Below are 21,775 nucleotides of genomic sequence, written 5' to 3'. Positions count from 1 at the left end.
TTAACCTTAAACCGCATAAACACATTTCATTACACCAAATACACAAAATAATGTTCTTTTTAGCAGCATCATATGACCCCTTTAACTTCTCTAAAATGTAAAAAAGCTCTTTGCTGTTGCACTGTACACATACTATACAATTCAAGGTTTTTTGTAGCATTTTTTTTTCTTTCATATGTGCTTAAATGGGCTCCTTATATCATTTGGTTCTTTGGTGTCCTTTTGGAGTCCTTTTTTGGAAAGACATCTAAATGGATCTTGAAAAAAGCTTGCAGAAAATACAGATTTTTGAGAATCACCCTTCAATCTTTTGTTTACCTTGCCGTTTTGTTTTGAAACAAGATAAATGGTCTATGCTTAATTTCATGAAGTGTGCGGTTAATCGCGATTAATCACAGAAAACGGGTGATTAAGTAGATAAAAATTTTTTATCTATTGACAGCCCTAATTTTAACTCAAAGAATCAAACTAAATTTTAAGCTTAACACTTACCCGCACAACAAACACAGGGCATTTGACTTTGTTGGTGGAGGTTCTGACAAACTTTGTTGTAACCGCATTCATAGGGTTATTAAGCATACCAACTGGAGGAACAAGCTGCAAAAAATTATGAGAAATATATGAACTTGAAGAAAAAAAACATAAGAACTAACCAAAGTAATAGTAGTAGTGAAACATACATCATTGTAGCAGCCTGCATCTGGTTGAATAGCACGGAAATCTCGATGATCTCGTTGCCACAATCGATTCTGAAATGGAGTAATTTGCCAGATGTTACATTTGCCAGATGTTACATTGGCACACCGTTACATTTTGTCAGGCTTATACCTCAAGATATCTAATGACAGACGGATTATAATCAATGGTCTTGCGGTTCACAGCTTTCCTCATGCGCTTGCCATCGAAAGTGAGCTGCTGCATAGCCTGCTGCTGGGCAAAGTCCGGCCTCTTGTAGAACAGCTGACGAGGTGCCTGGTGCTGGAACCGAGGCATATGGAAGAACCGGGGAGGTGAGCCAATATCTGTTGCCATAGTGACAGTTTTGCAACACCTAAGGATGTGAGGAGAAATAAATTTACTATGAGTTTAGAGTTTATTACATTGGCTCACTTTAAATAAACACAAAACAACCAATTGCGGAGGTCAATGTAAAATTTAACACAGAGACAGAAAAGACATTAACACATCAGTTTGATTTTACGCTTTAAGTGTAGTCAGCAATGGATACGAACGGGTTAAATGTGCCAATATTTCAAACCACTTGGGAGTGTTAAACTAATACTCTAAGTGGTTTGAAATATTGGCACATTGAACCCTTAAGTATCCATTGCTGACTACACTTAAAGCGTAAAAACAAATTTTTATGGTTAATAAGTTTGCTCCCAAAATCCAAAGCTAGCTTGCAGCAAAAAAAAAAAAAAAAGGTAGACAACCGATTGGTAAATAAGAAACACATCTAATTCTACCGTGCAAGAAACTGACTACATTACTTAAGTTAACCAAAACAGTACTTCGGGGAATAAACAGCAATTAAGTGAAGATGGATGACAGACCACAAAGGTTAATAGCCTTTGTAATCATAAAGAAATTCTTTATCACAATTATACATTGGTTTCCATAAAAAGTTGCTCCAAATGCAAGCTGCGGCATTTTGCAAGTGATATCAAAGCAAACCCAAGCTGAATTTAAGAGCTTTTTCCAGATTTACGGAGAGGATCATTTTACATGTCAGAGAAATTACATCAATGTTTATTGATGTCGAGCATCTGGAATCACAGAGTAAAAGACCTTTAAATGCATAATACTTTTCACAGTAATACTTCAAAATGAAATCAATCATTAATAAAATACGGCAGAATCTAAAACAGTTTTGGTTTTAATCTAGGCATGTGTAATTTGAAGCACTGAGAGCAAAATAAATATACCCTGCATAACTTTAAATATGTTCAAAAAAGCAGCACAAACATCTTTGTACGAGTACAAACATACTAAGTATGAGTACAGTTGACGTTCTTTCAAATATTAAAAATATGCAATCACTAAAGACATCCTCCAGTTAAAATCATTATCAAAATGGTCTGGATAGTGGAGTGCCAATTTCACTGCCTTTCCAATAAAAAAATAAAAAATACACACACAACAGTGCACACATAAAAGATGGAATTACATGAATGACTGAGTGCATCTAACAGGCTCGACACCATGTATAGGACATTTCACTGTAAATGCAAAAGAAACGAAATTCAAAATCACTAGTTATATTCAGTCATTGCAACAGAACCAGGTATATTTCCCTGTGATTTTAAGTAGATGTGTTTTAGTTGTAATTAGTACGCAATAAATACATTGTGTGTAATAATTAGTATACTAAAGCTGGCGAGCAATCATTATTGAAATTTAAATCCTAAAATGCAGATATACATCACATTCTGTAACATTTTGTTTTCCTAAAAAAATATAAATCAGGCCAGTTTCTTGATGTAACTCACTCATAAAATAAAAAAGGAGATCTCAGTGATGGATTACTTCTCGATAAAAATACAACTCATGTATCCTATTTAGACACCCTTAGAGTTGACTTGGGTCAAATACATATGTGTACTAAACCATTAAAACCAGTCCGTGTTATAAGAGTGAATGATGCTGCTAATGCCTAGGAAAATGCTTCTGAGAAAAAAAAACATGAGCAATTATATAAAAAAAAAAGGATCCATTTACTCAAATGTATGTATGTATGTATGTATGTATGTATATATATATATATATATATATATATATATATACACGTGTGTATATATATATAGTGGGTATGTGTATCAGACATCAAAGAGCAACAAAACTGCACCCACTTTACAAATGATGACAGTGTTAAAAATATAACAAAAGATTAAGTATAACAAAAAATTCTGAAGTGAAATTAGGAATTGCTTGTGATCTGCAAGCACATCAAACATGATGGAAAGACACAAAAGACACATAATGTTGGGAATTTGTTTTATGCATGGGCTTCACAGTACAGTTCATCATCTATGAAGTAGTATCCTTTCTGCCTTAGGTTTTCCTCACATTCTGTACACACGAAACAGTCTAGGTGACGAAACTTATCCTGAATCTTCACAACCATCCCACTGAGAAAACACACAGAGCCAAAAGAAAGAAACAGGGAGATAGAAATGTTAACCTGTTAAAAATAGTTGTGCTGCTTTTATATATATATATATATATATATATATATATATACACGTGTGTATATATATATAGTGGGTATGTGTATCAGACATCAAAGAGCAACAAAACTGCACCATAGACAGAACAGCTGTTGTCCCTTCAGGAGGGGAAAAACAAAACAAATTCTGGAGCAGTGATTCTCAACTGGTGGGTCGCAAGTAAATAAAAATGAGATATCTGATTAATTAGGAGGCTGCCAACACATACTAGTCATTAAATGACCTCATCCTTAAAAACACTAAACATAAATACACAGGTTTGTTTGTTTTTTAACCTTACAGCAAGAATTAAAATGATTTGTGCTGACCATTGTGTTGTTGTTTTTTTGCACTGAATTGGCTATCGAGTACGAAGCCATTAAACTTCAAAAGACATGTAAAGAATTCAATCTTGCATATCAACTGTGTAGACCACGTTAATATGATTAAACATCAATGTGTCTTTTTTACATTTCACAGTGTGTTGTGTAACCACTTGATGTCCAACATAAAATTTGACACCTGAAACAAAACCAGCTGTGAAGAACTGTCCTAAGCCCTATTCGCACGGGATTAGTATTATCTGGAGACCTTGTGTGATTTTGAAATGAACCCCCCACCTCTGAATTTCGTGTGGTGCATTCACACGGGATAAGCGAAGCCTGTGATTTTACTCGAATTTACCGATTTATCTACCGGATACCCGGATGTCAAGGCTTTGAGAGTCCCGTTCTATGGTCCAGATGGATTAAAAAAAAAGAAAAGAAATTAATATAGTTTCGTACCCTGTGACATTTACATTTCACCAGGTTAAAATAGTATCTCAAGATTTATGCTTGATTTATTTGTAACACATTAACCTCAAAACCTTTTCAGCCTTTTCTATCTACAAATTGTATGGTGTAGCGATATAACAGCACCCAAAATACTATCAAACACTCCAACGCAGCTCCATTCTTCGCGAAAGATGGATAAAAAAGCGCACAGGAAACAAAAACCTCGAAAAATGATATACGACCCGCCAAATGCTGGCCGAATCACAGAGATGCCGATTCGCACGGGACTAATATTATAACAGGACCTCGGTGCTCGGCGAAATATGGTAGGTCTTTTGCGGGGGAATTTTTACTTTACAAATTACAGACATGGCCGATTCGCACGGGATTAAGATCACAGACAACCTCCGCAATTATTACAAATGACTGGCGGTCACCAGGTAATACTAATCCCGTGCGAATAGGGCTCTAGTGTACCCTAACCCCCTTAAAGCTTATGCAAATGATTAATTTGTGAGGAGGGAGAAAACAAACAAACAAAGAAAGCAAATTCAAACAGTACCCAGTTCTTCTGCACACAAGTAATCACAAAGATTAATGATAGAAAAGAAAAAAAAAAGAAAAAAAGTACTTCTATATGATGAAAAAGTGAGAACACATTTTAATACCAGTATGACTAAACGTGTATTTCGCTACCCGGTCATAGATGCAGTATATATAGTTTCGTTTTATTTCATTTCAAAAAATGTTTAGATTAAACCCAATGCAGCTGTATTTCTGAAATAGGGCTGAATTTAAGAGCTGTTAATGGAAAACATAGTACATACTGTGCACTTTCGCTAAAGGGATATAAAAATGTGAAGAAAAAAAAACCTTCAGTTATTTGGGTAACATTGAGGGGTTTGTGAATGCCAGGAAAAAAATTTATAGGAATTGTTTAATGTCTTTTCTTTAGGTGGCGTTACATACTGTAACGTTACTGATGTAATAACGCAGTGCTAAACTAAAAAAACATGAGTCGAATATTAAAGACATTTATCTCTTAACTGTAGACACTAAAACAAAACGTAATTTGGCGACTAATGCATAATTTATACCTGTAGTTTCTTGTTCGAGGTCGAAAATGTCTCTCTTCAGTTCGAGGACTGTTAGCCTTTAGCCAGCTAACACAATACCTGATGCTACCACAGGCCCTTACAAACAGACCACATTTTCACTGTCTACTAGAATGTGAACAGAATCTCCTTACAAATAAATGTGTTTATTTGAGAGCAGAATCTGTCCGCTGAAGCAGATAGCTGTGTATTGGCTGTGAGAGTGGTTATTTCTTTCCTGTCTCCCGCACAGCGTTTTAATGGCGCCCGGTCAATACTTGAGAAACTCACCCAAAATATCCAGTGCTGACTGAGTCTATTAATCTAAATTTAACACACAACTCTTCCTTGTGGAGACTATTGTAATGTCTTTCTGAAAATGAAATGTCAACTGTCTCCAACGCGCGCGTTAATTCGCTATTTTTCGCGTTAAATTAGCCCCCAGCCTCCATCGCGAGGCTTCTTCTTCTTCTTCTTCTTCTAATAACGTTTTATGGCGGATGGCAAACCAACTTCTGGTGCATTTACCGCCACCAACTGGACTGGAGTGTGGAGCACTAATAAATACATATTTATATTTATCTATATTTTATAAAAAAAAAAAATTCAATTGCCTGATTACAAAAAATACATTGACCTGTTTCATGTTTTCCTATATTAAACAGAGAGTAATTTAATCTAGTATGCCCTATTCGGATGCGAGAAATAATTGTATCTTCTTTCCTATTCCTAAAAACACTTCTTCCATTTCCTACTTACTGCTGAATATTATAAATTTGTCTGCCCTTGCTTTCACAGTTCCATACTTCTTGCCAGTTTTTATCGCGAGGCTTCCTCTCATCTCGTTGCTTTGAACTCCGAAACGTCATGACGTCAGACGTATAGGCGGGAGAACTGCGTCACTGCATGTTTATTTACCTGTCTGGTCAAATGCGTTTAGAACAAAAGTTGTTACATACTACGCCATTTTTAATTTTATTTACCTGTCTGGTCAAATGCGGTTAGAACAAAAGTTGTTACATACTACACATTTTTTTTTATAAGTACCGGTAGTTATATTATTACTACTACTTAATATTGCTTATTTATTTAGTTATTTCTTTGATTATTTGGGTTAGTTAACCCAGAACTTCTACTTACTCTCGTCTACTTACTCTCACCTCATTCTAAACACATATGACGTTATGTTATCAGTTAAACATAAAAGGAACACAGAATGCAATTTACATACAATGACACTGAATGGAAACGATTTCTTTAAATTTGGAATACACAACTGTCCATTAGGTGGGGCTATGATTCGATTACCATAAATACACAGCATATGAGATCTTTATTTTTTCATATCGCTGTACACTATTGCCAACACATCGTGTTGCAGCTGCAGATAAGTTATTCGACTACTGTTTGGACTGTGACTTTTTATTCAATGGCAAAACGTCAGCATAGGCATGAAATCTAGATTGGGTCAACTGTATGTGAAGCCAAGGTTTCAAGTAACAGAGCTATTTTTAATCCTGCACTGGTTACTGAAGGAAAGGAAGGCGATACGATTATTGACATAAATGGGCGGGGTAATTTAGCTGCATGTGTGTTCACTGCACGTTTTCCCTGCCATAGGGACTGTGGTGGTGGTGAGGATGATGAGGTTCTGACACATCCGCTTCGAGGATCATCAACGCGCCTAATCTTCAGGTCAGAATGGTTTCTAAATCTGAGCTCAATGTTTATCTCGTGTTTTGAATGAGGGTGGAAGACTAATGGTGCCTTCAAGACATGTCGGATAGATCGTATTTACGAGTTGAACGCACATGAACGCCACCACAAAGTCGTTATTACGAGTGGGAAACTCGAAATTGTCTTTAAAGGGGTCATATGATGCTGCTAAAAAGAACATTATGTTGTGTATTTGGTGTAATGAAATGTGTTTATGCGGTTTAATGTAAAAAACCCACATTATTTTCCACATACTGTACATTATTATTTCTCCTCTATGCCCCGCCTTTTTGAAACGCGTCGATTTTTACAAAGCTCATCGGTCTGAAAAAGCGAGGTGTGCTGTGATTGGCCAGCTATCCAGTGCGTTGTGATTGGCCGAATACCTCAAGCGTGAGACGGAAATGTTACGCCCCTCACCATACTGTTGTAGTCTGACTTGAACGCACCTGACGTCGTAATTACGACTTGTCAACTCGTAAGTAGGAACGTCCCAGGAGGACTTGAACGCAGCATAAGCATGTCCGTGCTGTTAAACATGGTGATGGAGCATGCCCAGTAAACAAGTTCAATACTTTACTGTACATTCAGGTTACTGTACAAAAGTGTTGTTCCGTTTGTTATTTTACCTTTGTTCTAAACAAATAATATTCTCTCCTCTCTTATTTAATCAACAGCTCACCAGACTTGTCTGTGTAAGGGCATTAAGGTTGAAACATCTGACCATTCTCCTTGCTGATGCAGTATATATAACACTTTAGTATCTGACCTAGTGTATGGATCTATTGTAATAACACTAGTACCTACAAAATTTAAATGAAATTACTACATATATTAAATGAAACATTAAGTTATTTTTCCTCTGTGAATGCAGGACCCAATGGACCTGTGATTATGATTATTCAAAACTTATCTTCCTTCAAGATACACACACATATAGTCACATATATGTGAGCATATAGTTAGAGATGCTGCAGTTAAGCACAATTACAGACTGTCTGCTGATCAGTAATGCCCGGTCAGCCTGTAACAATGAACTCATCCAGAAGGAAGCGATCACTCTTTGTATTAATGTTTCCAAGCAGCAACCCTTTCCCTCTATGTGGGTAAGCACTTTGCGTGTACCTGTATATGATTACCCTCAAGAAGACCTGTACAAGTATTTTGACTGCTGTGCTGATGCCATAGCCAGTGAGGCAGAACGAGGTGGCCGCACTGTTGTGTACTGTAAGAATGGACGCAGTCGCTCAGCTACTGTCTGTGTGGCCTATTTAATGAAGCACCAGGGTCTCACCTTGACCGATGCCTTCCAGGTATGAATAGTGTTTATGTCAAATTGAATTCTGATATGAAACAGTTCTAGTCAGGACACATGCAGCTTTTGTGTACATTTTTTTTTTTTTACTTTAAAGTTGTTGTTTTTTTAAAAGGTATTTTATCCTTGATTTATGTGTGCAGTCATTAAAGGGATACTCCACCCCAAAATGAATATTGTGTCATTAATCACTTACCCCCATGTCGTTCCAAAACCGTAAAAGCTTCCTTCGTCTTCAGAACACAATTTAAGATATTTTGGATGAAAACCGGGAGGCTTGTGACTGTCACATTGACTGCCAAGTAAATTACACTGTCAAAGTCCAGAAAAGTATGAAAAGCATCGTCAGAATAGTCCATCTGCCATCAGTGGTTCAATCTGAATTTTCTGAAGCGATGGGAATACTTTTTGTACGCAAAGAAAACAAAAATAACGACTTTATTCAACAATTCGTCTCCTCTGTGTCTCTCTGCATCACCGTAGCGCCATTTTGGAGAATATCCACTGAACGCAAGCAGCGTACGCTATTCTGTGTCAGCCGCGACACAAGGATACGTTTTCTACGTGTATTTATGCTTTGATTTGAACGAAAACAGTGCATCCGTGTGTCGCGGCTGACACAGAAGAGCGTATGCTGCTTGCGTTTTTGTTTTCTTCGCGTACAAAAAGTATTCTCATCGCTTCAGAAAATTCTGATTGAACCACTGATGGCAGATTGACTATTCTGACGATGCTTTTCATACTTTTCTGGACTTTGACAGTGTAATTTACTTGGCAGTCAATGTGACAGTCATAAGCATCCCGGTTTTCATCCAAAATATCTTAAATTGTGTTCCGAAGACGAACGAAGCTTTTACGGGTTTGGAACGACATTGGGGTAAGTGATTAATGACAAAATTTTCATTTTGGGGTGGAGTATCCCTTTAATGAAATATTTTTCTTTGTTGCTGATATTTTATTGGTTTTTATTATAATAAGGAAAAGCAGACATATTGGCAGCAAGGTACAAAAATAAACAAACAAACTATAATATAGTATAAAATGCGCAAAATAAAGGCAGCCACAAGATATCAAAATATTCATCACTCATATTATTATCATTGCTGAATGTAGCCTAATTGATAATGGAGAACCACAGCATTCTAGATTTTTGTGCCAGAATTTAACATTGTTTACCTCTTCTGTAATTCCTATTCTATCAGGTAGTAAAAAGTGCTCGATCAGTAGTTGAGCCTAACCCGGGATTCTGGACTCAGCTGGAGCGATATGAACAGGATCTGAAGATCAGGAGGTCAGCCAGCCACAGATCCAACCTCCCTACACTTTAACTTCATACCAACATTTTCTGATATGACATTCTCAACCTTCAGGGCTTAATAATAGCTAAGGCCTTAAGTGACGTGTCACTGTTCAAGTTTGTTGCAAATTATGAATCCCTTATAATAATAATAATAATAAGCAGGGTTTGAAATTAATACCCGCCAACCCGCCAAATGCGGGTAAAAATCAGCTGTGGCGGGTAACGCTGTCAAATCACTAGCCAGTTTGGCGGGTTACTTTTCGTAAATTATGTTCACTCATTAATTTCTTTGGGAAGTTCATGCAACTTGTGAGATGTCATGACATTAAATCAACCGTTTAAATTATTCGGTTCATTTGCAATGACTCACTTAACAGTGACTTGCTGCCACTTACTGGCGCATTTAATTTCACATTTTCACAAAATTATTTAATTTTAATTTTAAAGTATCTTTTAATTTTTAAAATAATTTAAATATCACTATTCAACATTTCATGTTTAAAATATCAAAACATTATTTATGCATTTGTAACTGCATCCATGTGTAAATACATCTAAATGCCACTTCATATTCAACTTCTGCAAAGATGAATTTTATTGATACTGATTTCATTTGTTTAGTAACAGCCTAAATGTAGTATTGTTATAATTGCCTGATTAAATGTAAGAATTTGACTCAAAAGATGAAGCACACTTTTAGTAAAAATGGATTTATAAAGGTAAAAATGCCCATAAAAGGTAAAAATCAATCTAAACTTATTGGAAAAGTTTAATTTCTATCACTGCTGTGAACTGACCACACAGAATATGAAGAATATCAAAAACTTTAGGAGTCAGCTGTCCACGGTATCCTTAAGATATCAGCACAATAACACACTCAGCAAAATATTGTCTAATTATCTTTATCAATAAAATCCCAGAAAATATTGAGATATTATTTTTTGTCAATATCGCACACCCTTAGTATCGACACAAAATGATTTGCAACAGTCGCTTTGTCACGCCCAGTGTAGACAGCCTCAAGCTGTTGGTTTATTTCGGGGTTTTTTTGGGTGGTAGAAGTTATGAATGGCCGGTAACTTAAAAATTTAGTAGCCAAATTGGCTGGTGAGTAAAAAAGTTAATTTCAATCCCTGATAATAAGGATATGTGCCTTAAATGATTGATTATCCTCAGGTTTTTTATTTATTTGCATTTTCTAATTGTAAATTGCTTTTATTTTTATTATTATTTTTTAAATTAAATTAAATTAAATTATTATCCTTAGGTTTATATTCCTTGCAGTATGAGTAGGCTGTCTGCTAATTTGTAAAAAAAATGTTTTCAAATATTTGTTTCCCCATTTGGCTTATATATGTGTTTATAAATTACAGATTATATAAGAAATATTATCATGATATATGTAGAAGTATAATCATCATAAGTACCACCCTACATTTTGACAGATTTTTGGTTATTAAAGCAGGATTAAGGCTCCTAAGAAAGCCTTTTTCTGCTAAACTTAAAGGCAAGGTTTTTTGGGTTTTTTTTTTTCAGAGGCATCCCTTTAACAAACCTAGAAAACCTCTAAACTGCTAGAAACAAAATATTAAATATTTTAAATAAAAAATAAATACTTAAATGTTTTATATAAATGTTGTAAACATTTATTTTTTATAAAAAAATGTTTATATAAAAAGAAAGTTCTTCCACTTCACCATTCCACAGAGAAGATATTCATCAAAGTGTAAATTTAAAAGTGCTTAGAGTCCATTTAAAATATAGTTTACATCTCTTTATTTCCTTTTTCTATGAAGTATTCCTTTACTCAGTATAATATTGTTTTTAATATGAATTATGTTAGATCTGTAATTGTCCATTCTCAGGAATGTCCCCAGTGCTGTCAGGTTAAAAACTAATATAAATTCATAAAGGTCATGCTAAAATTTCTTAAATCATTTAACAAATCTAACGTTGAATGTTGTACATTGTACTGTAGAACTGTAAGATGCATGTCTTAAATAACACTATATGTTAAGCCTTGTCTTACAATATTTATTATTATTTTGTGTTATCCAATAGAGGAATCAAATAACGGGACTATGAAGGTGTGTGTTCATTTTATAGCCTCATTAAAACATAATGTGAAACATTTGTCTACTTTATTTACAGACTGACAGCATTACTTTCCCTAAACATGTAGATAACAGGAAAATAAGAGCAGTTTTAATTTATGTTTATTAAATTTCAATCTCTATACACCAGAAGAACTATAGGGAGCACATTGAGTTTTCTGATTTATATTTTCTGTAATAGGCAAAATAGGGTAGAAAGTCAGGGGTCTAAACTTTATCCCACCCCTGACGAACGCTATCCAATCCAAATAGCTGGACACTTTGGTGTAGATGCCAAGTTTGTCTTTTTGCCCGCAGCCTTCTCTCCAGGACACCAGACCTATGAGGAACCATGTATCGTGAAACAATGTCATCATTGGACCACCACTGTCCCCCTCACAAGCATCTTTGATCTGCCCCAGCACTCCCCCACAAAGCATGTTCTGAGTGAGGTTGTTCAACATATGCCTGGAACACTCTTTGTTCTCTATAATTGGAATTTCAATGAAGTTGAGAGTTGAACTGAAGCGATTAGAGGTCTTGTTGTCCTTCCCCCAGCCATTGACGACTGTGACAGTACCGTTACGATGCAACATTCGTTCCGCCAGGTTCTGGGTAGGGAGGCATGCTGGGAGTATGTATATGGAAAATTTGGCTGGTGTGGCCAAGCGCAACAGAGCTATATCATTGTCCACAGTGAAAGGGTTGTATTGTGGGTGGGCGATAGGTTGTTTTACAGGAAGGGTCATCTCAGTTCCTTCAATCCTAAATAGGTCGTAGTCACCTGGAGAGACATAACACTGTACTATCTAGAGTGTCTTTTGGCATTCCATTTAACTTCTGAGGCCTAAGCTTAAAGGGGTCATATGATGCGATTTCAAGTTTTCCTTTCTCTTTGGAGTGTTACAAGCTCTTGGTGCATAAAGAAGATCTGTAAAGTTGCAAAGACTAAAGTCTCAAATCCAAAGAGATATTCTTTATAAAAGTTAAAGAGTCAGCCACGCCTACCTAAAACGGCTCGTTCTAACACGCCCCCACATATCTACGTCACTATGTGGAAATATTAGCATAATGCCGCCCAAATGTGAGGTTTAATGTGTTTTTTTAACGTTAAAGCATGTCAACATATTCTGTTACACAAAATACACAAAATAATGATCTTTAAAATAGCATCATATGACCCCTTTAAACAACATCACTCTCAGCTATGTGTTCTAGTACTTGTCATGTATGCACTTTATTTTTTGCAAATTTCTTTAGTAATGCATCTTCTAAAAACATAAATATAAGGGAGGATAAAAAGTCTTACACTGTGAAGAAATACTTAAATTTTACCAAAATGTCTTACATACCCAGCCTGACACTGAACCTTGTACTTGTCTCTAGGCAGTGAGCAGCAGTGAGAACCCAGTTTTCATCAATCAGAACTCCACCACAATGAAAATTGCCCAAATGATTGAGTATAAGAGCCTACAGATTACTATGAGGGGCCGTATAGGCCATAATTATTGAAAAGCCTCTTACAAACACTAGTGAAACGAAAAACATTGATAAACCTTAGTGAAATTCATTCATACGCATTACTGAAAACCTCTTACATACACTAGTGAAAACATTGATCAACCTTAGTGAAATACATTCATATGCATAACTGAAAAACCTCTTACATACACTAGTGAAAACATTGATCAACCTTAGTGAAATACATTCATATGCATAACTGAAAAACCTCTTACATACACTAGTGAAAACATTGATCAACCTTAGTGAAATACATTCATATGCATAACAGAAAAACCTCTTACAAACACTAGTGAAAACATTGATCAACCTTAGTGAAATACATTCATATGCATAAATGAAAAACCTCTTACATACACTAGTGAAAACATTGATCAACCTTAGTGAAATTCATATAAGCATAAGTGAAATAAGTAAATATTTCAGTAGATGATGAGAGCTAATTTCACTTGAAACGGAAGCTGTGTCAACACTTCCGTTTAATTTGGCGCGTGTCTCACAAACTCTTCAATGGCGGTTAGTCGCAAGTTGTCTGAAGCTATTAGTAATATAAACAACATTTTACCGTCTTCAAGTACAATTCCGAAAGTGGGATAAAACAGCGCGATGTTACAGAATCTACTGAAATCTTTACTTATTTCACTTATGCATATGAATGAATTTCACTACGGTTGATCTTTTCGTTTCACTCGTGTATGTAAGAGGTTTTTCAGTTATGCATATTAATGTATTTCACTAAGGTTGATCAATGTTTTCACTAGTGTATGTAAGAGGTTTTCAGTAATGCATGAATGAATTTCACTAAGGTTTATCAATGTTTTTCGTTTCACTAGTGTTTGTAAGAGGCTTTTCAATAATTATGGCCTATACGGCCCCTCATAGATTACACACAATGCATTTTTTAAATATATACTGGAGCACAAAATTTGCTTTGGCTGAATATTTGGTATAACATAAGACATCAGAATTAGCTCTGATAAAACATTTGGCATTATTACATATGATTACACAGATATTACATATGAATCAAAAATACCTGCCAGGGACTCTCTCCCTTTTTGCCAACTGTACCTCCTAAAACCCACGGCTGTAAACCTACTAAAGGCTTATTAATATAGGATGACTTTGCGATCCGAATCTGGCCACATGAAGCCTCATCTGTAAATGACAAAGATGCACATAGATCATAATTCATCTACTAAATGGTAGAAATTATTTGAAGATATATTTTTATATAATATGTTTATATATATTTTTATGATGTATTTCTAATAATATTAATTATATGACTGTTAAATAGCCCACATTTATGAATAAATGTTGCACAAAAACAGTCTTATAAATGTCCACAAATGCAGAAGTACAGTCTTGAGTACAAATGCAAATATCTAAGCATTAATTTGTGCACTGTAGATACAAAATCACCTGTGTGTATTTGTAATATTCACAAACCATATTGTTTATATTAGCAGTTTGTTGAGGTAACTTACTTTTGGCAATACATTTTCTAGAAATGTCTTGTAGTTGGTATCCTTTAATACAACTGCACGTGTGACCAAGACCATCCTCACTCTCTTGACATTTATGATCACAAGCCCCATTGTTCACGGAGCAGTTAGTGGCTGTCTTGCCTGAGGACAAAACCAAAGAACTGCTGTAAGGACATTCATCACAATGACCTCAACACACACCACTTCTTGTAACTCCACTATTAAATGCCTCAAATCCGCTGTGACACAGCATATCTAAAAACAATGACCAAGCACACAAAATGCAGGAAGGGCAAAGGGGTTCATACGAAAACCGACACAAAACTATGTAGTATACATGCCAGACCAGTATGTGGCGCTGTAATTCTGCCACAGAGATACACTAAAAACGGTATACAAACGAACATGGAACAATACATTTATTAATCTGTGTTAATGTTAAAAAGACAATCGTTCAGTGTTTGTTCATGTTTTTGTTGCTGTTATGTGACGTAGCGGGTCTGACTAGGGGCGAGACGTGGGCTGATGACGTTATCGTTTCAGAAAATGGCTGCGTCCGAAAGCTCTAAAATGCTGCCTTCGGAGGCAGCATTCCAAGGCAGGAAGGCATCAAGGCATGTCCGAATACAAATTCTGCTTCACTTCCTGTCTCTGGAGGTACCTTCTTCTGATCGAATTTTGAAGGCAGCATAGATGTATCCTTAGCTGCCTTTGATATCCCACAATCCTGTGCATTCCATTCCGTGACGGTTGAGATAAAAAAAATAAAGATGGCGTCTGAAAGTTGCGTTTGGTGGTCAGTTTGTGTTTAAATGTATGTTTCTGACTAACTTTTTGCACTTTTGATGTTATTTCTAGCGAGAAATCAGAATTATAATAATTAAATATGAATTTAGTTATCATCAAAACTTGTTCTATTTTGTTGTAGATCATTAAACCGTTACGCTGCCTCAGTAGCCTGTCCGAAATCTGTTTCATGAGGTGCCTTCGTGCAAAAACGCTGCCTGCAAAGTCATTGCTTCATAAGGCAGCGAGGCAGCAAGTCAGCTGTCTAGGCTTTCGGACGCAGCCACGGATTCGTTGTCCACACGAAAACGCAAGGGCGGCGTTAAGGGCAGCGTTTTCAGATTTAGCCACTCTGGGACCCGGTTTCAAAAAATATCGGTTTCACTCTCCCAAAACACCGGATCCGTGTGGACGAAACACCTATACGATACAAAATGTATGCGTATACAGCTGAACGCGTCTCCATGTGGAAGGGGCCTAAATTACAATACATATCTTTAAAGGCTATTTTCTCAAAATGATTGTTTCGCATACAATCCTGAGCCAGGAATCTCTATATTTCAGTTGCACTTACACAGGGCCAAACACGCTGGCACAGCACTTACATGCTGGCCAAATGGGTGCCCTAAGCAGAATTGTATTGTTGTGCCCCCTCCCCAAAATATTATGGGAATTAAAAAAAAAACACCTACTATAGGGGTCAAAATAGAACTTGAATAAAATATAAAAGTAAATAACTAAATTGTATTGTTTACAAATTACAATTGTAGCTACACAGTCGCATATGCCTATGATTTTACTAATACAGTTGTCTGATTGATTTTATAGTCTCAAGCATTCAGAAATGACACAAAAGAAAATCAAGCAGTTTTACTTCGATAAAGCCAAGGATTCGTTTTTGTAAGGGTTGTGATGTCCACATGTTTTTGTTGAAGAAATTATAGAGGCTAGCATTTGAATCACAAAAAGGTGGCAAAAAATTTAAGATTAAGTGGATATTTGAATTAAATGTTTGGTCAATATTAAACAAGGATTTGATCATCCTGTAAGTGTTAAAACAGTCATTTGGTGCCCTTTGCAATAATATGTAATGTACATAAATTGTTTATTTATTATGTATTTTAACAGTGTTATTCAATGAAACCATACAATTATTATTAATTAACCAATCATTATTGCCTCTTTGTTTTTATATAATGCATTTTATGGCATTTTAAAGATTGTTGATCGCTTAGGTCTGTTTTTATTACCACAAAAATATTCTCCGAATTCTTCGTAAATTATTATTTGAAGCTATTTGAAGTATCTAAACTATGGTTAATTTGTGGTTACCATTGCTACAAGAACCATGTTTTTTTTTATTCGTAGTAAAATTATGGTTAATATTCGTAAGGGAACATGGAAACTCTAAGAGAATATTAAATAGCAGGTCATATGGGTTTTTGAAAAATATCTCTTGCAGTTTATAACGTAGCTATCCTTAAATGAAAACAATCTGCAAAGTTGTTAATCAAAAAAGTGCATGATAAATAAAGATATTGTCTCTCAAAAGATAAGAGTCGATTCTGAATCGCTTTAACGAGTCGTCATATTTTCGAATCTTTTGCCTGTTACCGGTATAAGTCACTGGGTAAAACATTTGCATAATCCCCGCCTGCCCGCGAAATACGAACAGAGTCTGACCTGCCCACAAACACTTCCGCTAGTTAGTAGTGATGCAAAGTCCGATTCATTTCCACAAACCGGTTCTTTTCGGACAGATCGGCTCATTGAAAAAGTTTCACACCTAAAGCTCACATTACAGACATTGATGCACAAACGCGGATATGTTCTACATGTCTACAGTATAAAGAATGAATAAACCGGTCTTATAAACTCCTTGATCTCGCCTCGGCAAACTTCGCCACGGCTCATTCGGTTCTTGTTGAGTCCTCGGTAATCCTCGGCAAACTTTGACAGTTGGTTGAACCGGCTCCGAACGTGCTACTTCGGCTGGGCGTCCTGCGTCATCAACCCGGAACTAAAGTTCGATTCAGTTCGATTTGTGAACCGGCTCAACCAGTTACTTCCTGAGAACCGGCTCAAAAGAACGATTAGTTCAAGAACCTAACATCACTACTAGTTAGTGTGTTTACATCATGTTGAGAAGACGACACAGCGTTCAAGGATACCACAGAAATACAAAATTCAAACCTTTTGTTGTGTGCATGTTATTTTACCAAGGACTGCTTTTCTAATCTTGGCTTTTATCTTCGTTGTCTTCTAATCTTCTTAATTTGTACTAACAGCTCTCCGAACCACAACCTGTAAGTACGATTGATACGTTAGGTGTACATTTTCAATTGAGTGCTCAAAATGTCAAGTTTTTTTACCCACTATTTCCTAAGAATGTGTCGATTAATGTAGACTGATGTTGTTCTAATTACTTCGTTTAATAATAAATAATGTAGTGTAGCACACTTTATAATCATTGTGAAATTGCTGTTTATTTCGCTGCACCGGCAGTTATAGGGTTAATGCGGGAGAGACGTGTAGGCTAGTTAGGCTGGTGCGCCTGTGATACAGCTGTTCTGCATTCTGATTAAAAGTTAAGACAGAGCGTCTTTATTATTATTTTAAGAACGGATTGGAGCACTATATTATTGTTTTATGTAAAGGTGCTTTGTCAATGGTAGCCCTTGCCAACATGCTCAAGGACTCCTCTCTGTGCCAATCACAGCAGGCTTGGCCAGCTGACCAACACTTCCGCTAGTTAGTGTGTTTACATCATGTTGAGAAGACGCTGTGTTCAAGGATACCACAGAAATACAATTCGAAACTTTTGTTGTGTGCATGTAATTTTACCAAGGACTGCTTTTCTAATCTTGGCTTTTATCTTCGTTGTCTTCTAATCTTCTTAATTTGTACTAACAGCTCTCCGAACCACAACCTGTAAGTACGATTGATACGTTAGGTGTACATTTTCAATTGAGTGCTCAAAATGTCAAGTTTTTTTTGCTAATATGTGATGTATACCTAATGCAGCTTTAGGTTTCCAGGTAAAGCACGACATTACTGTCTTACTAAAGTAGTTCTGATAATTCGCTGTGAACCCACTATTTCCTAAGAATGTATCGATTAATGTAGACTGATGTTGTTCTAATTACTTCGTTTAATAATAAATAATGTAGTGTAGCACACTTTATAATCATTGTGAAATTGCTGTTTATTTCGCTGCACCGGCAGTTATAGGGTTAATGCGGGAGAGACGAGCGAGTTAGTTAGGCTGGTGCGCCTGTGATACAGCTGTTCTGCATTCTGATTAAAAGTTAAGACAGAGCGTCTTTATTATTATTTTAAGAACGGATTGGAGCACTATATTATTGTTTTATGTAAAGGTGCTTTGTCAATGGTAGCCCTTGCCAACATGCTCAAGGACTCCTCTCTGTGCCAATCACAGCAGGCTTGGCCAGCTGACCAATCAGAGCAGAGTAGGCTTATGGAAGAGAGGGGTTTGCTCTGAACTTGCTTGGAACGAATCGTTTTGAAATCATTGGCAAATGACTCTAATATTAAATGTATATTCTGAGAAAATGACAATGTTTTCTGACCTTAGATGCATGTAAACTTCTTGTAGGGGACTCCAACACAATATTAGGACACTTTAAAATACCATATGACCTGCTCTTTAAGGCAGATACGGCGGTGATATCATTACCGACATTAAAACACGTAATTAACTTCAACATCCAAAAAAGTTTCACAGGATTATAAACGTACCTAAAAGTGATGCACTGGCTTCATCAGCTTTTTTTATTTTTCTTGTCTCGGCACCGGACTACTGATGTCTTTTCCCGGGCATAGTTGTCCATCATTTGTCCATCGCAAACATGAGGTGAGAGCGAGTGCGGGCACGGATGCGAGAATGGCGTGTCACGTGTGCTTCGCCTGTCTACTGCGTTCACCGTAAAACGCATTTTTTATAATTATGTATATTATGTTCATGTTTATATTTTTATTTACGTGTATGTTAATATTAATATAGAACGAAATTTTTTTTGTTTTTTGTTTTAGCAACTGGGATGGTGCCCCCTGGGAGTTGGTGCCCCACAAAAAACTGCGTACTATGCGTATAGGGAGCGGCGGTACTGCACTTACATACACCTTTTCATTTTTCATTCACCTGATTTATATAACATTTTATTCCTAAAAACAGGGAAATTTATACTTTTTTTTTCTTGCTTATATCTAAAATCCCATTTGTGAAAACCTTTTAATATGTATGCAAAGTGAAACAAACTTTTTTATTGGCTTCAACCAATATTCAGATATCTGTGCTGGAAATGTATGCAAAGTAATGCATATTTAATTAGATAATTCATATTTAAACATTTCAGAAAACATCAGCAGAAAGGTTTAGGTTTTTTTCAAACCGTTCTAACAAAGAAACATGACTTCTAATACTTAATTATATAATGATGATAATAATAATAATAATAATAATAAATATAGCTGCAAGCAGCGTTGATGGGCCTAAGCCCCGTTGGCATCACCACCCAGGTGGCTTCAAGAAAATAGTGCACATGCATTTAACCCTCTTTCAGTCTGGTTTTTAGTGTTACAGCAATGAAAGGGTTACTGTAGAACATCAAGAGTGTGAAACAGACACACGCACAAACAAGGACAGGGAGGGATCAAAGGTTACATTTCACTGTGGTATAACGAGCACACTCGCGCCTTAAAGAGAGCAGCCCGGAGAATGGAGCACAGCTGGAAGAAAACAAAACTAGAGGTATTTCGTATTGAAAAAGCCCTAAAAACTGCTAGATCTACTTACTTTTCGTCTCTCTTAGAAGAGAACAAACACAGCCCCAGGCATTTATTCATTACAGTGGCTAAATTAACGAAAAATAAAGCATCAACAGACGCAGACATTTCCCAACAGCACAGCAGTAATGACTTTATGAACATCTTTACTTCCAAGATCGATACTATTAGAGATAAAATTGTAACCATGCAGTCGTCAGTAGAAGAGAACAAACACAACCCCAGGCATTTATTCAATACAGTGGCTAAATTAACGAAAAATAAAGCATCAACAGACGCAGACATTTCCCAACAGCACAGCAGTAATGACTTTATGAACATCTTTACTTCCAAGATCGATACTATTAGAGATAAAATTGTAACCATGCAGTCGTCAGCCACAGTATCACATCAGATATCAGCACTATAGATCCCCTGAGGAACAATCCACTCATTCTCTGCTAAAGGACAGGAAGAATTGTATAAACTTGTCAAATCATCAGAACCTACAACATACATATTAGACCCTATTCCATCTAAGCTACTAAAAGAGGTGCTTCCAGAAGTCATATATCCTCTTCTGAATACTATTAACTCGTCAATGCCGTTAGGATATGTCTCCAAAACCTTCAAATTGGCTGTTATTAAGCCTCTCATTAAAAAACACAACTTGGTCCTAGATAATTAGTTAATTACAGATTGATCTCAAATCTCCCTTTACTAGAAAAGGCAGTATCCTCTCAGCTATGTTGCTTCTTAGAGAGAAATGGTATCTGTGAGGATTTCCAGTCAGGATTTAGGCCGTATCATAGTACTGAGACTGCTCTCATCATGGTTACAAATGACTTGTTCTTTTCATCCGATCGTGGTTGTATTTCTCTGTTAGAGCTACTGGATCTTAGCACTGTGTTTGACACTATCGACCACAACATGCTGATAATAGTCAGCTCTATATTTATTTGCGGCCCGATGAAACATACAAATTCGCAAAACTAACGGAATGCATAGTTGATATAAAAAACTGGATGACTAATAATTAAACTTAAATCATCTAAACCAACAACATGTATGTTAGACCCTATTCCATCTAAACTCCTAAAAGAGGTGTTTCCAGAAGTCATAGATCCTCTCCTGGCTATTATTAATTCATCATTGTCATTAGGAAATGTCCCCAAAACCTTCAAACTGGCTGTTATTAAGCCTCTCATCAAAAAACAACAACTTGACCCCAAAGAACTAGTTAATTACAGATCGATCTCGAATCTCCCTTTTCTGTCCAAGATACTAGAAAAGGTAGTATCCTCATAATTATATTCCTTCTTAGAGAGAAATGGTATCTGTGAGGATTTCCAGTCAGGATTTAGGCCGTATCATAGTACTGAGACTGCTCTCATCATGGTTACAAATGACTTGTTCTTTTCATCCGATCGTGGTTGTATTTCTCTGTTAGAGCTACTGGATCTTAGCACTGTGTTTGACACTATCGACCACAACATGCTGATAATAGTCAGCTCTATATTTATTTGCGGCCCGATGAAACATACAAATTCGCAAAACTAACGGAATGCATAGTTGATATAAAAAACTGGATGACTAATAATTCTGAAAAACAAAAACAAAAACAGAGGTTTTAATTATTGGACCAAAAACCTCCGCATGTAATAACCTAAAACACTGTCTAACACTTGATGTC

The 21,775-nt window shown here is 36.2% G+C and overlaps 3 protein-coding genes across 8 annotated transcripts in view; 1 reads left to right on the top strand and 2 right to left on the bottom strand.

Annotated features, from left to right (window-relative positions):
* Positions 1 to 5,545, bottom strand: part of LOC107695163 (pre-mRNA 3' end processing protein WDR33-like) — an 18,303-nt gene extending 12,758 nt beyond the window's left edge. For 4 of the 5 annotated variants that reach the window (XM_016494981.1, XM_016494983.1, XM_016494984.1 and 1 more), the window contains exons 1-4: positions 5,080 to 5,545; positions 829 to 1,051; positions 681 to 749; positions 493 to 597 (exon numbers count right to left, since the gene is read on the bottom strand). In XM_016494981.1, coding sequence (XP_016350467.1) covers positions 493 to 597; positions 681 to 749; positions 829 to 1,032 — 378 coding nt within the window. In that variant the 5' untranslated portion in view covers positions 1,033 to 1,051; positions 5,080 to 5,545. The remainder of the gene's footprint in view (positions 1 to 492; positions 598 to 680; positions 750 to 828; positions 1,052 to 5,079) is intronic. The other variant, XM_016494982.1, reaches the window with a different exon arrangement.
* A 918-nt stretch (positions 5,546 to 6,463) lies between these two features.
* dusp28 (dual specificity phosphatase 28) lies at positions 6,464 to 9,559 on the top strand. 2 transcript variants are annotated; one of them, XM_016494980.1, is made up of 3 exons: positions 6,464 to 6,771; positions 7,470 to 8,105; positions 9,310 to 9,559. In XM_016494980.1, exons 2-3 carry the CDS (start codon positions 7,761 to 7,763, stop codon positions 9,433 to 9,435), a joined length of 471 nt encoding a protein of 156 aa, XP_016350466.1. In that variant the 5' UTR covers positions 6,464 to 6,771; positions 7,470 to 7,760; the 3' UTR covers positions 9,436 to 9,559. The 2 variants fall into 2 exon arrangements, with proteins under 2 accessions (XP_016350466.1, XP_016350465.1); XM_016494979.1 differs by lacking the exon at positions 6,464 to 6,771 and having other exon boundaries at positions 7,257 to 7,487; positions 7,878 to 8,105.
* Positions 9,560 to 11,601: 2,042 nt separating this feature from the next.
* proca (protein C (inactivator of coagulation factors Va and VIIIa), a) overlaps positions 11,602 to 21,775 on the bottom strand; it is a 32,099-nt gene continuing 21,925 nt past the window's right edge. Inside the window, exons 7-10 of the mRNA XM_016494978.1 lie at positions 14,512 to 14,652; positions 14,058 to 14,179; positions 12,853 to 12,970; positions 11,602 to 12,284 (exon numbers count right to left, since the gene is read on the bottom strand). Of these exons, the coding sequence (XP_016350464.1) occupies positions 11,641 to 12,284; positions 12,853 to 12,970; positions 14,058 to 14,179; positions 14,512 to 14,652 (1,025 nt within the window). The 3' untranslated portion in view covers positions 11,602 to 11,640. The remainder of the gene's footprint in view (positions 12,285 to 12,852; positions 12,971 to 14,057; positions 14,180 to 14,511; positions 14,653 to 21,775) is intronic.

Source organism: Sinocyclocheilus anshuiensis, unplaced genomic scaffold, assembly GCF_001515605.1.
Source record: "Sinocyclocheilus anshuiensis isolate Anshui unplaced genomic scaffold, SAMN03320099.WGS_v1.1 scaffold606, whole genome shotgun sequence".
Taxonomy (NCBI): domain Eukaryota; kingdom Metazoa; phylum Chordata; class Actinopteri; order Cypriniformes; family Cyprinidae; genus Sinocyclocheilus; species Sinocyclocheilus anshuiensis.
This window is presented reverse-complemented; position numbering and strand designations above follow the sequence as displayed.